The following is a 14,790-nucleotide window of genomic DNA, read 5'->3' as shown; positions in this document are numbered from 1 at the left end:
TTCTTAACTGCCCATCAGAAATACTAACTTGATACACAATCACTTGGCAATTAAGTAGAAGGAAAAAATATTTTGAAGTGTAGAAGCTTGTTTTAAAAGAGAAGATGAGGCACAGAAAATGCCCAGCGCAATGCAGGCGCACAGCGATACGATCGTAAACCAGCAGCTACCCAGCCAGGCCAGTGGAACTAGCACAAAACCTTTGGAACAGGAAGTTGCAGTTAAATACACTGGTTTTCTTATCAATGAGAGATCAGAGCAACAGTAACAGCACAGTGTACAGCACACATGTGAGAACAGCCTTATCAAGATAACAGCTGAAGAACTCATGGATGCTGGCCAGAAGCCTGCGATCACCGTGGGGCTTTCTGAACCCAATGACACCGGAGTGACTCCAGAGTGACACCAGAGCTGTGTCAGCGCTGCCGGGAATCCAGGTGGGAGCAAATACAAGAGGGGGCAAAGCTCTCGCCCCCCCGGGGGCTGGGGGTACCGTCCTGCTGGCGACGGCAGCGCCGCTTCCACGAGCTGGGCGCAAAGTCAAGGCCTGGCTTTTTGGCCGGGGGACCTACCGCCACGCACCGCGCCGCTCGACGCGTGTTTGCAAGCGGATCCTCCAGGAGATGCTATAAATAGGTTAAACATTCCTTAAAGGGGGGAAAAAAAAGGAAAAAGAGAAACCACAACCCTTACGTACACACCACGAAAGTTAAAATTTCCACAGAGTGTTCCAAAGCTTTGCTGGAATCTGTAAAATTGATAAACAAAAGCCAAAAAGAAAACACAACCCCTTGTCTTTACAACTACTTTGGGAGAACAATTGCTCTCAAAGATCGCATTCATTAACATTCTGATGAAGTTCCCTTTTAGGGCTGTTTTTTGTACTTGAAAGGAACAGCGATGATCAGAGAGAGCCCTCAACTACCGACTCACTCATTTAGCTTCTCTCACTCTGATTCACCAATCACCTTCAAGAATAATTAGCAGCTTCATCTGAACGTAATGAATACACACACATGCTCACATATGTGCCATTCATTTCGGGAGGCGGCCAGAAATCCCCCGTTCCTCGCCGCGGCTCAGGACCCATCTCCTGGGCAGCACCAGCCATGTCCAAGCCGCCCGTGCTGGTGGTCAGGGCCAGCTCAGATCCCGGGTTTTCGGCCCCAAAGTCGTGGCCGGGTGGAAAACAAAATGCCCTGCATACCCACCAGCTGCACGGTGACGGATTTATTTGAGAAGATTCAGGGGAAGGAAGGGAAAGGGGAAGTTTTAATTTTCGTACGCGCAGAAAGAGGCTGCTGCTGCATCCGTGGGCTTTTGGTTTTTTTCCTTAAAATATATATATAATCAAATCTGTCTTTACGTGAATAGGGGACCTGCAAGTCGAATCACAAACAATGATCACAGAAGTAAGATGCAATGTTTTCAGATGACAACTGCCAGGAAAACACTGCCATGCTAGTTAAATAAAAAAAATCCCGAATGCTCAAAATTCACACCAAGGAGCTAGAAGAGACTTCGTAAAGCCACCCCTCAGCACTAACCTTAACTGCTCGTATCACCAGGTCAACACGCAGGAGGCATACATAAAGCGCCCTTTATTTACAGGAACACCAGTGGTGAGAATTTTCTGAAGTGGGGAAGGGGAATTCACAGTATTTTGAGATAAAGAGAAAAACAAACAGAAAAACCCTTGCCTCTTCCAAACGTTTCTGTCAAAGTTCTGCCTAACCATTGAGAAATTTAATTTCCAGGGGGAAACCCAAAACCTAGCTAGCCTATTAAGCTTTATCGCAGATCACTGTAACATCTAATGAAAAACAAACTGAGAAGAACACAAGAAAGGATCACAATGAACTACCACATATGCAACAAAAGCTCCTTTTAGGATTATAAATTAAATAAAGCAGACTTTCTCAGTTCAGTACGGTTCCTAGGCTGGGCACTCACTTTTATCCTTCCTCCCCCTTCGCGTACATGGAGGATTTCAATTCTTATTTATTTCCTAAATGTCATCGCAGCAGATTTTAAGTCCTCTTACAAAAATTAAAAAAATATATATATATACACACTGAAATGCAAATCTCCAAGCCAGAAGAAAACCACCTGTTGCAGTCAAGTACACTAGAGAGCACAGCTCCACACCACGCAAAATGACCTTGCAGTTTCAGTCATTTACATGGGCATATGCTGCTTTAAAGTAGTTTTGTCTCGATAATCCCCTTCGCTTGCTGCTACACCAAACCTGCCAGACGTCGCCCATTGTCAAAGGCAGTGCTGCACTTCTCGAAGGAAAACCCACACAATGCAGAGCATTTTCTCCTCCTTCCTGTTGCTGCAACTCATGAAATACACGAGATCATTAGGGCTCCCGGAGCGCCTCAAATGCGAGATACCTCCTGGGTCAGGACCTGCAGGAAAGCGGGGAGCGCTGCTCGTGCTGCTCCTTCTGATGGAGCAACTGCTACCCCGAGATGCTCAGGCACACGTATCCTCTTGCACGCAGGTAAATACAGTAGGAATCAATTAATTTCAGGTGCTAGTGTAAGAATTCCACAGGGAATAGTTCATAAAGATTTAAATACACTTTTTTTTTTTAAGGGAAAAAAAACAGAAGTGCTTCCCCAGCCAGATGTCCTTTGGGGTGGCAGAAGTTTAAGGTCACCTTCTACCCTCACGTGCCCTATTATCAAGGTTACGGTTTGGTTGATTTGATAACAAGGCATATCCCATTTGAAAAGCACAGAGTTTCCCCTCCAGCCCTGGAGGGACTGTGCTATCATTTGAATTCTATTTCCTGATAATGTGCTCATCATGGTAGAAAATTTCTGCAAGAAGATGAATTTTACTTTCTTCACTGACAGCTCGGTAGAGACTCGGGGCTTTAATTGGACCTATCTGCTGATGCAGATTTGACTAAGAGCAAACCCAAGAAAAAAAAATAATAACACAGACAGGTCTATGGCACTTGTTTAAAGGCACACAAAAGCGGATCGCCTGCTCATTATCAGCTGTGTGTAGACAAAGTAGCTGGCTTTCCTGCTAGGACAACACCCCACAAATGACGCTGTGAGAGGCCAAAGAATACCAGTCACCAACCCAGCACCGGTCACGTTCCCACTCCAGCACGTACACGCTGCTCACCGCCTGCCTAATTTGTGTTTTTGTGGGCGAGCGGAGGAGGGCCAGGCTCCCCAAGCCACGACTCCGTCACCCCAGCATGGGAATTGATGGCCGAGGCACCAAGGACTTCCCGAGCGGGACGGCGGGCCAAAGGGGATCCCAAGGGCTGGGCGAAAGGTGCTGGGGATCCCAGGGCAAACTTGAACTTACTCACCAACCTCCACAAAATCCTTCATTACTGTAACATGGGTTAACAGTGAGAGGAAATCTGCGGCAGAAAGCGCACCCAAAACTTTGCCCACGTTTTTTCAACGCAGCATGTCAAAGTGGTCAAAGGCACGGGGTGGCTCATATTTACTTGGAACTTAAGTTCCTGTGCCTACCGAGCGACTTGTTGGGTGCCCTCCCTCTCGACAGCTCACTTCTTCCCCTCGTACACAAACAAAACAAAAACCAAAAGCCAAAGTCTTCGTTTGTCAATGCCCCTCTGAAAATATTAAATTTCCTGCTCTGCTTAACTTAGCTCAGACAAGGCAGGCAGTATTTGCTCAGCAAATATTGTTTGTAATAAGTTAGACAAGCAATATTTTTTGCCAGCCTATTAACACCAGAAAAATATGTACAGTCAACAAGAGATGAAGAATTTGTTCAATTACTTCAAAAATGGGAATTACAACCAAGGGATTATTATCCATTTAAACATCTCTTTTCCACAAAATGTCAAACACTAGCCATTTGCTAACAATCTCCGGAGACAGATAAAGTAACGTTCTGGCAACGCAAACACAAACTCCACGAGCCGGGGGGGTGGACGGGGACCGGGGAGGGCGGGAGGGTGGGGGGACACGGGGTAAGGGGGAGCAGGGGGGCACCGGCCTGCAGCAAGTTGCCAGCGGTGCTGCCCGGCATCCCTCCGGGCTGACACCGCGATGAAGGCGCATTAATTGGCATCTACAAAAAATGCAGCAGCGTGAAAGCACCCCGATTCATTTTCCATTTAAAAAAAAAATATATATATATATATTTTTTATTATTATTTTATTTTTTGTCCCCATCCCCTTTCAGCTCCTACCTCCAGGGCTTCCAGGGTGTTGAAGCTGGCTATGGCAAAGCCATCGATCAGGTCCTCTTCCTGGGAGCTGGACTCGCGGCGGCGGCGGCGCGGGGGCCGGGCGGTGCGGGCGGCGGGCGGCGGGCCCCGCGGGGCGGTGCAGTTCTGCCCGCCGCCGTTCTCCTTGCCGGGGCTCGGCTCCTTCTCGGAGCCCGACGAGGGGCTCTGGTTCCGGGGGTCGCGGGCCGCCGCCTCCCGCCGCCGCACGCGGTCCCGCTGCGACCTCGACCTCCGGCTCTGCCGGATTTTGCCATCCATCGCCGGAGAAGAAGCAAATCAAAAATGAAAGGATGAAAAAAAAAATAATAATAAAAAATAATAATATAGAGGAGGGGGGTGGGAGGAGCGGGGGGGTGGGGGGGGATTAAAAAATAAAAATAAGGCCGGGAGCGGGGTGGGGGGGGAGGATGGGGGCGGGGGGGGCGCGGGGGGTGGAGAAAAGTCGCCCCCCTCCAACTCACCGCTTCCCCTCTCCAAACCCCGGAGCCCTTAAAAAAATAATAATAATAATTAAAAAAAAAAATAATCAACAACAACAACAACAAAAAATCCTGCTGTTCAGACCCTCGGATCCAGGGCGATGATAATCCACAGAGCAAGGCTGGGTGGCGGTGGGGCTCGCGGCACACACACACAAAAAAAAAATATTAAATCCACGGAATGACCTTGACAAATTTCCACCCCCCGCCCCCCCCACCCCCCCCCCAAAAAAAAAAAAAAAAAAAGCAGTAGACGGGAAGAGGAGGGGAGAAAAGAGAGGAGGTGGTGGTGGCGGGGGGGGTATTTCTGGATCAGGACGAGGACACCTCGGGTTCACTCGGCGAGGAAGAAGAGAGGCAGATCCAGGAGGCTCGACCCAGCTCGGGATAAATCCAGCCGCGGCGCCCCCTTCCCTCGGGGGGGGGGGGGTGGGTGGGCAGCACCGCTCCGGGGCCCCCCTCGCTGCTCGGCCGGGGGCCGCCGCGCTCGCCGCCCAACTTTCTTGCCGCGGAGCGAGCCAGACAATCCCTGGGCAGCCCCCGCTGCCGCCGCCGCCGCCGCCGCCGACCCCTCCTCGCCGGGCGCCGCCGGCGGCTCGCAGCCCCCCTCGGGCGCGGCGCCCCCGCCGCCGCCGCCGCCGCCCGCTGCCGGCTGGCGCTCGCTCCTCCGCCCGCCCCGGCCCCAGCCCGGCCGCCCGCGGCGCGGCGCGGCGCAGCCCCGGCCCCCCGAAGGCGCTCAGTCGGCGCTGCCCGGATGCCGCCCCATTCTCCCCGAGCTGGGACGCGGCGCTAGCACCGCCCGGCCGGCCGCGCATGAGCAGGGCTGCCAGCTGCGCGTCATTCCCCGGCGCAGGCCCGGCCGTGCCCCCGGCCCCCCCCCTTCCTCCTCCTCCTCCTCCTCCTCCTCCTGCCCGCCCCTCGCCTCGCCTTAGCCCGGGGGGAGCCGAGGCCCGCCCTCGCCGCCCCGAAAAGTTTCCCCCGGCCCGACCGCGGGTCCCCGTCTCGCCTCCCTTCTTCCCTCCCCTGGTCGGGAAATGGAGGGCGGCGCGGCCGGGGGAGCCGCGGGGGGACCGGCGTGGGGCACGGGGGAGCTGCTGGGGGTGAGGGGAAGGTTGAGGGGCAAAAGGAAGAGCTGAGGGGCTTAAAAGATGAACCGGGGGCTGAGGAACGGGGTGGGAGGTGAAGGGGCAGGGGAAGCTGAGGGGTGAGTTGGGGGTCGCGTGATGGGCTGAGGAACGAGTTAGGGGATACAAGATGAACACAGGGACAAGGAACGAGCTGGAGGATGAGTCAAGGGGTATGAGATGAAGAGAGGGATGAGGAGCAAGCTGAGGGATGAGTTGGGAGGTGAAGTGCCAGGGGAAGGCTGAGGGATGAGTTGGGGGTCCCATGATGGGCTGAGGAACAACCTGAGGGAAGTCAGGGGATGAAAACAAGCTGAGGGATGAGCTGGGGGTATGAGACGAACAGAGGGATGAGGAACAAGCTGAGGGATGTTGGGGGGCGAAAACCAGCTGAGTGATGAATTGGGGGATACAAGATGAAGAGAGGAGAGAGGAACAAGCTGAGGGATGAGTTGGGGGAACAAGATGAACGGAGGGGTGAGGAATGAGTTGGGGATGAAGGACAGGCCGAGGGCTGAGCCAGAGAACAAGCTAGGGGACAAGATGTTTGACAAGCTGACGAGGAGGGTGCAGGGGAGCTGGGCACGAAGGCCGGGGCACAGACAGGGGGAGGAGGCCTTTCCCCTTCATTACCCCATGCTCCGCATCCATCTGCCTTGCCAAGGCTTCACCTGAGCACCGCGATGCAGGAGGAGGCCGCAGTTTCCTCCTTGTTTCCCTGCTCTTTCAGGCCTTCTCCTCGCTCCAGGGTCACCCCCAGGCCTTGGCCGAGGCTCTGTCCATGGACCGTTCTAGAAGGGGACCGGCCTGGTGGCCCCCACAGCAGCTGCGTGTGGCCCAGCCCCAGGGGCAGAGCGGAGCGAGGCGTGCGTGGACCCAGGCCCCAGCTGTACCATGCACTGCAATGGTAGCAGGATCTAATCCTCCCGTTATCGTTTTTTATTGCGTACGGTTAGATATTACCACACGTTAGCATCACTCCTGGGTACTACCTTCCTTGCGTTTGGCTGGCTTTGCTCCATTTGACTAAGTTGGCTCTGTTCCTCACCTGTTCAGCTGCTTTCCCCTTCCCTGGGGGGTAACCTCGAGTTCCGTATGCAAGAGGAGTAGAAAGATGTTGCGAAATAAAACCTAAGAAGTCCACTGAGCTTCATAAATAAGTAGGAAAAAAATCTATGAAGGAGATCCAGCGTTTATGGGAGTGCTGTGGAAGCGAGGGGAGCCAAGAAAGTCTCCTGCCACCTGCTCCCACCTGCGTTCCCGTTCAGTCATTGCCGAGGAGGATTGCTTCCTCAGGTCCGTGCCCCAGCCCTGGTACAACAGGAACCGGTAGGTAGCTGGAATCTAACCCATGAAAGGCTTTATAGGGGGACTGTAATGCCTACCTTTCCTTGCTTTCCTCAGATTTCTCATCTAATTGCAATAACAGAGCAGCTGAAAATTAGCCTCCTTCCACCTGGGCCTGACAGGCTCTTTTAGAAGGATTTCTCCTGTCTGGCAACAGCTTTGCCATACCTTACTTAAACAATAGCTAAAATAAATATCACCCTTTTAAAATGTTGCATAGAAACATCATTTAAATTTAAGCAATTTAAAACCAAAGGTAGAAATCCCATGTGTAGTACAAAGCCTCTTAATGCAAATAGTCATTCAGGCATTGTGTGCCTCAATCACGCTTGTATTGGTGTCATTTGTGTCCTAATAAAATCCTATAATCTTTTGCGTGCCAATTAAACAAGGGAGATAGCTATGTCTAACCACTTGCTTTGGTAATTACAGGCTAGTGGGGAGTCAGACAGTTATCTGTCTTGGGTTTTGCTGGACTGTGGATTTCCAGTGGAGCATTTTCTCTCCTCCTTTTTCTTTAAAGGACAGTGCTATAATATTTCAGATACGTGGTATTTTAAAGCTATAACCAAGTTCTGCGAGATGGTTGTTAATGAAAGATCTGGAGTTTAGATACACCCAGTTAAACAATGGATTGAGCTTAACAACTGTATTTGCTTTACCAATATTTTAAGAGTCACTTTCTAGAAAAGAGCATTTACACTGAGCTCTTTCTTTCATTTGTCAGTATCTCTTAACTCACAAGGTAATTTCTATATTGCTTATAAGTAAATTATAATGGTAAGTCCTTAAAAGAGATAAACCGGGGAATTTACAGCAGTTTCTCTTGGTAGCACTCATTTCAGTCCTGTTGTGCATTAGGTCCTCCATCGTTAATATGCATTTCTGGTTCTCATTAGTTCATTCGCTTCCAAATTTGCTGACCAACAAGGACAGTGGAAATTGTCTGTAAAGTTCCTTTCTTTATTTCCTGTCAGCAGGGTCATCAAAATTCTTGTCCCACCTTCGTGTTTTCATTCAGGAGTTTAATGCCCCTCTGAATGCAAACTGAAGGTGCCTTTCTGGGAGAATTGTGAATATATTTTTTTTTCCAATTAACTACACAAATTCAGCAATAGGAGGTAAAAACAAGAAGTGTGTTGATAGCACTACGGTTATCAATATTTATCTGTGGGAGCCCCCAGGCTTGTGTATACACACAATTCTGTTGAGAGATGCAGCAGACGGGTCATCCAAAGAAATTAACAAAATCAAAGAGTCCAAATGTGAAAGGATGCCTCTGTTTGAAACAGCATCTCTGAATCAATTGTGCCTTTCCTTCTACTGAGGCAATTTCACATTTTCAATAGAAGGCAGACCTACAGTGATTTTTTCCCCCCTAGCATCAAATGGCTTTCCACACAATGATATTCATCATGTTATAACTCTAGGTGAATGATAATGGATCAGAGGGAATGAAAACAGATGGATGTTAAAACAGACAATTCTCTGCCATGAACCTGGGAGCCCTCCACTGCTGCCTGGTCCGCTCATTCAGTTCATAATTGTATCAGACATTCCAACAATAGAGAGGCCTTCTTCATTAATCCTGAATTTACTGAAAAGAAGCTCTGCAGACTAAAACTCTGTCGGTGCTTAGACAACACCAGGCAAAATTTACCACGGGCCTACATAGATTAAACTCAGCTAAATATAAACTAGCACAGAAAATTCTGAAAGAAGCACGAGAAGAGAGGGGCCGGTGAGACGAGGAAGGAGGCCAGGCTCACAGCAGCACCGCTGATAGCCAGCGGGCACACAAGTGCCTTTGTAACAGAGCTGCAACTTAAACAGGACCAGAGACATTTACAGAAGAGCTTTCCTCTTGCTGGAGTACAGACAGAGCTAAACTTATCAGTAGGGCTCCTGCACTTGAGCTGATTTTTCTCTTTTCAGGGATCAGCCCATGGATAGTGCAGGAAATGCCAGCCCCCACCATGTGATGGGGCACAACCTTGTTGTAACCCTGGTCTGCAGCAGGTAACCGGGGCCAAGCAATACAGATCCAGTCTCTTACCAGCTGTCCTGTGAGTCAGACCTTGATTACAATATTGACATTAACATTTTAATCACATGCATGCAGATTTTAATGACCAACTTGCTATGCCTTTGCTCTTTGAGGATCAGAAATGAGACCCTTGTTCACAGCCCGGGTGAGTACGACACCAGAGCAGCAGCTACCCCGGCAGCAAACGTGGCATTGCTCGAGCCACGAGCCTGCCCCTGAACGTTAACCTTGCTGGCAGCGAACACCTCGCTGGAACAGGGACTTTGTTCTCAATTACTCTATTCCTGTGTCTGGGGCAGGACTGCAAGTTATGAAAAGAGGAGAAAGGCAGCGCTTTTGTATTCTGCGTAGCCTGAGGCTGTGTGAAAATCTAGCAGGTTCCCGTCTAACTATCATTTTCTGATTCCCAGGGACTTTACTTAGAGCAGCATAATCCAGAGACTTTTCCTTCATACTGTGAAGCTGGAAGCAGGGCTGCTATTTAACTTTCCCTGCCTTGTGCTGTCAGAGCAAGGTGAAGAAACTTCAGTGCAAATGAGAATCAGGCCCCGAATCTGCATTGTCCCTTTCACCCTGAACATGCTCTGTGATCTGCTGCAAACAGAGCGAGCTGAATCTATGAAGCCATGCTCTGATAAAGACTATCATGTCCAAGGTGGGAGGACAACCAAAAGGTCAGAATAAATAAGCTGAATACAGAATTGCTTAAGGCAATAAAGGGAGACCACAGGCTCTTATTACAGTTCTGACATGCACCAGAACATACTTCAGGATGTTAAATAAGCTGGGTTTTGTGTCACCAGGCTTAGCTGTTTTATGTTGTTTCTTCCCCTGCTACCCCAATACTTTGCCAAAATGATCAGGCCTTAGCTGCTTGTTATCTCTTCTGCAAACATGGACTGCCTTTATCACTTGCTTCGTCGTGGGCATTTGCAGTGAAAATACATAATCACTGTCAGAGTACAAAGAATCATTACGAATAATTAGTTACTTCCAATATGGCAAGTCAGTCTCATAAATCTTGAATATTTGGCTTTGGTTTTGGAAAGAGAATCCTTAATGGCTACACTTGTGAGACTCTGTTAATTGATATAAAATTGTATTCAAAATTAAATTTGTTTTAACAGATCTAAATCACCCCAATAAATCAGCTCCAGCCTATCTGCTTCAAAAGGTTCAAGTACACTTTTTTGCCTTAGGGAGAAAGCGTGTGCTTGCAATCAGTGCACGGATGGCTGGATCTGACCCTCCCTTCGTTTGCTAACCGCTTCCATATGCTGACACCAGGGTGAAGTTGCTGGCCTGAGAAAGCATAAGGGGGGGGGGGAAGGGGGTCTGCAATGCAGCCTCTCCTGGGGCAGCTGAAGCAGCTCTGGTGCCCTCACCCTTCCTGCCATAAGGACAGTACTGTGTGTCTCTGGCTGCCTGCACTCCGAGGACTTAAGGAATTAAAGGATGGAGAGGGAATTTTAGAAGGGGGGGGAGGTAAGGAGTTTAAATTTTTTTTTACACTCAGATATTGGTATTTTACATGCTTATGGGTTGCAGTAGTTGAATGGTAGGTCTTGTAATGCTCTTCTTATCTTCAAGGAAAATATCTTTTTCATATTCTGTCATGGGTGAGAGAAGGTAATAAATAATAACAGTAGCTTTATTTTGTCTGACTACGCGTGCTTTACTTAACTCCTGAAATTGTTTTAGGAAGAAAACTATTATCTTTGGCCTTATTTTAGGCCGGGGAAACTAAGGAACAGAGAAGCACAGGGTTCCTCTCACAATTTTTTTCAGTAACAGCCTACTTGCTCACCTGTGCACTGGTGCTTCCTGAGATCTTGTGTGGTAGAACTGCTGGAAAAAAAAAACTCAGCATTTGCATCCTGTCTGCTGTTACTATCTGTTATCTCAAATCTCTCTCTAACTTTTTTTTTCCTCTTCCAGAGATTCCTTCTTGCCTACTTCATCTCAGTAGAGCTTTCCCCACCCTTCTACTGAAGCTGCTGTGTGTATTTGTGCCTGTCTGTTCTCCCTGGGTTCTAGCTGCAGGACTTGTTCCATGGGGCAAGCTTTGCCTCCTGCCTGCAGCCCTTTGGGGTTTGATGCTCTCTGCTTGGGAATTTGCAGAGGCATGGGTCAGATTTCAGGAGGCCGTGAGCATTGCAGGGAATGCGCTGCCTTGCTTCGTATGGGTAAGGTCTAGGAGGAAAAAAAAAGTCTGCAGCGTAGTGTTCAGCAGCTAAATACTATGTCTTGCTTGACTAGGTATGCCTAAATCCTGTTGGGCTCAGTGATCTATTTAATGACTCTTTTACTTGCTTTTAGGATGCTGCTGCTGTACAGCCGTCCTCTGCAGCATGCAATGTGTAATGTGTAGGTGGCATTTATTGGTGGATAAAAGTTAAAATCAACTCAGCTTTATTAGGGGCAGCCGTTACAGCTGTTGGGAATCCTCCCTGGATAGAAGCTGTCTCTTTTTACAAGTGTGTTACAGGTTGTGCTCATTTTACTATTTGCGTTTGTTTAAAATAGAGTTTATTTTTAATCTGTTTATAATATCAATCATCAAATAGTCTAAGAAAAATGTTCCCTTAAAAAAACAACCCTGGGAAACCTGAAAGTTAAGGCTTTAAACATGTTTTTCTGTTCTAGTTAAGAGCATCTCAGAGAGAATATGTCTGGCAACCCACCAGTTCCAGAGATCTCCTAATAAAGGCTGTCAGGGAGTGCAAATATAACTTAACACGTGGTCAGCTACTTATGATAAACAGGTGCTAAAACACTTCTGCAGCGTTCCCTCCATTAAGGGTTTGTCTCTTTGAAGCAGCCATTGGGAAGATGTGTTGTCTTAATTACAATACCTGGGAGCAAGGAGCTGGCTAGCAGCTAGGTGACTTGCTAATAGAGACCTCTCTGCGCTGGGGGTTTTAGCTCTGTGTAGCAGCAGCAGGCAAAAACCCAAGTGTAGACTGGCAAAATCACCATGATGCATAATTTATACCGGGTCAAGTTACCCTTCATGGAAAGTAGGTGAGCTGGGCAAATGTTAAGCAGGGCTTCACCCTGGCTATTGTCAATGGCTATAATGGGGAATTTATTCCCCGGATGGACAAGGCCTGACAAATTACTCCAGTTACATGTTCTGGTGTCTTTGAGTGCTCAGACTGACTTTGCAAGAGCTAGATCAGAAATGGATTCAAGGATATTTAGGAGGACATAATAATGACAAATGTTGGATTAACTGCCTGGAATCATTTTAAAAAGTGAGGTAGATTTGGAAGGTAAACGAAAGGGGATGAGGGAAGATCCAATGGGTCACTGTTAGAGTGGGCATGTAATAAGTACTGAATTATTCTTAACTATTTCTTTGCACGTGCCTTGTACTGTTGCTAATCTTCTGTTGTTCTTCACCTGATTCACTGATTTAATTTCACTTCTGTGAAGGAAGGGAAGAGTCTCAATTTGAGGGGACTGATAGCCTTTAGAAGGGGGGTGTATTGAATTTCAGAAAGCATTTTACAAGAAGGTAGCCTGCAACAATCTTGTGCTATGGGACTTCCTTTGGAAGCATATATTTCTCCCCCATAAGTCTTCTGAACAGTTTTATACTACACGTTTCAAGAGAATTAAATCAATAACAATCTGTACCTTTCTAACCTGAAATGCAAGCTCTGCACGGCAGGAGATCAAGCTATGCAATTAACTGTTGTCCTTTCAAAGGAATTCTGACAGATATTTATAGTTTACTGTATTCCATTTCCCTGCCATTGGAATATAACAGTACAACTGAAAGCAGCTGACTGGAACTATGAAATAATTATAGCAATAACTATTTCTTTCTCTTCTGGGGAAGTCTCACAAAGTGCTGAATGTGGGGACTGCTGATGTTCTTGCCCCTCAGAGCTCAGGCTTTACCTTTTGTTTGTCGTGCATCTTTATGGCATCCGAGAGAATTTTTTTCCATTTCCTACTGCTTTTTCTAATGTCGTATTCTAAATCTCACATTCAACTTGAAGTTGAATGAATCAGCGCTGTACAAATAAACACATTTTTAAGAGCTTTCTAAAGTCGGGCACGGTCAGTGTATGAAGTAGAAAGACTTCTCTGTAGTAAAGTCAGTCATATCTTCGTGTGGGAGTTTGGAGCAGCCTATTAGGAAGAAACTATGCAATATTACCAGAAGTGAATAGATTGGCATTTGACTGCTAGGCACTTTGCAAATTTCAATACAATGGTACTTATTTTATACCCTGAGCTGTCACTGTAACTTATGTGCTCATGCTGGTGACTTAGTAGCATAATGACAGGCCATTGTTACTAAGCTAATTAATTTTAAGCAATCTTTCCTAACAGTGTGCTTGAGAGTGACATTCGATTGCTGCAGACTTGAGACATTGAAGCATCAGGAAAATAGTAGCGCTGAATCTTACAGCTGCCGCTCTCACTACCTCAGTCCAAGTCTCTTATCAGAGGATATTTGCTGTGTTGGGCACTTTAGATCTGAAGCTTGATTTGCCTCTTTCACCAGTTGTAATATCCTCTGCTACTTTGCCTTATGGCTGTACATGGCAGAGGTGTGCTGTAGGTTCCTGCTGCCTGTTAGTTTTGCCACTTGACCCATTTCCCTCAAGCGGGCTGAAATTCTGCAGATGGCATACCAGCGTCTACGTGAGCTGCAAGCCAGGACCAGGTGCAGCCATTGCTTTGAGGTGCTTTCAGGAGCAGTGTGGTGAGGGTTTGTGGTGTATTTGTTTTGCCTTTTTTTTTTCTTTTAACTTTTAGAAGTCTGGTAAAGGCAGAATAAGCGAAGTAGATTTGGAAATGTCTTTCCAAATCAAAGGAAGTCTGGAAATTACTTTTCTATCACTGTTCACCAAAAGGGGTAGAAAAGAAATGTCTGGATGCCCCGAACCTTTATCTGCATGGACTGGATGTGAAGTTGAACCCTTCCTCCAGCAAGAGAAGAAAGAGAACAGGGAAGAGAAACCATTCTCAATTCGTTCTCACGGGTGGCACAATCTCCTTGTGGCTGTTGAGTAATATTGTATTGTCAGGCTGCCTCAGTGATGGTGCTGAGTCTTTCTAGGTAACGGTTTTGCTTTCTGTCCCCCAACCGGTACTGAGACTGGGTGGGTGAGTGGTGCTGCCGTAACAGGAGGACAAACCCAACAGCCAGCTTCCCACAAAGCTAGGTTTCCTAGGAGTGTTGTCAGAAATGTCAAGTCCACTAGAAGTAAAGAAGCTAAGGAAGCAGAATGTCTCCTAAAATAACCGGATCTGGAAAGCCCCCATCATTTTCTCCATACGAGGCTGTTATCCAGAGCACAGCTGACTGCTAGACCCACTGGTGTGGTAAAGCAGCAACCTGCAACCCAGCCCAGATGGCTCAGCTTCTGGAAACTTGCTTTCATTAATGGAGAAGAAGATTGGGCCTTCTGCACAGTGAGCTGGTGCGTGCACGAGGATCAATAACATATCTGAGAACTCTCCTCCTGAGAGGGCTGCAACAAACAGTACATTATTTATGTGCCCTTCTCACGTTTCTCTGCGTTATGTAAATAC

At 47.8% G+C, this 14,790-nt stretch overlaps 1 protein-coding gene and 1 long non-coding RNA gene across 20 annotated transcripts in view; one reads left to right on the top strand and one right to left on the bottom strand.

Annotated features, from left to right (window-relative positions):
* Window positions 1–5,353, bottom strand: part of FBRSL1 (fibrosin like 1) — a 519,147-nt gene extending 513,794 nt beyond the window's left edge. For 12 of the 19 annotated variants that reach the window (XM_083803995.1, XM_083804008.1, XM_083803986.1 and 9 more), the window contains exon 1: window positions 4,199–5,352. In XM_083803995.1, coding sequence (XP_083660121.1) covers window positions 4,199–4,495 — 297 coding nt within the window. In that variant the 5' untranslated portion in view covers window positions 4,496–5,352. Of the gene's footprint in view, window positions 1–4,198 lie in introns of all 19 variants that reach the window. The other 7 variants (XM_083804006.1, XM_083804007.1, XM_083803992.1 and 4 more) reach the window with 2 other exon arrangements.
* A 3,910-nt stretch (window positions 5,354–9,263) lies between these two features.
* The window catches only part of LOC310883514, a 142,150-nt gene continuing 136,623 nt past the window's right edge, over window positions 9,264–14,790 (top strand). Inside the window, exon 1 of the long non-coding RNA XR_014573576.1 lies at window positions 9,264–10,719. This is a non-coding gene — a long non-coding RNA (uncharacterized lncRNA). The remainder of the gene's footprint in view (window positions 10,720–14,790) is intronic.

Source organism: Anser anser (assembly GCF_964211835.1).
Source record: "Anser anser genome assembly, chromosome: 18".
NCBI classification, from domain to species: domain Eukaryota; kingdom Metazoa; phylum Chordata; class Aves; order Anseriformes; family Anatidae; genus Anser; species Anser anser.
The sequence above is the reverse complement of the archived record's forward strand: the minus strand, read 5'-3'. Positions and strand labels throughout refer to the sequence as shown.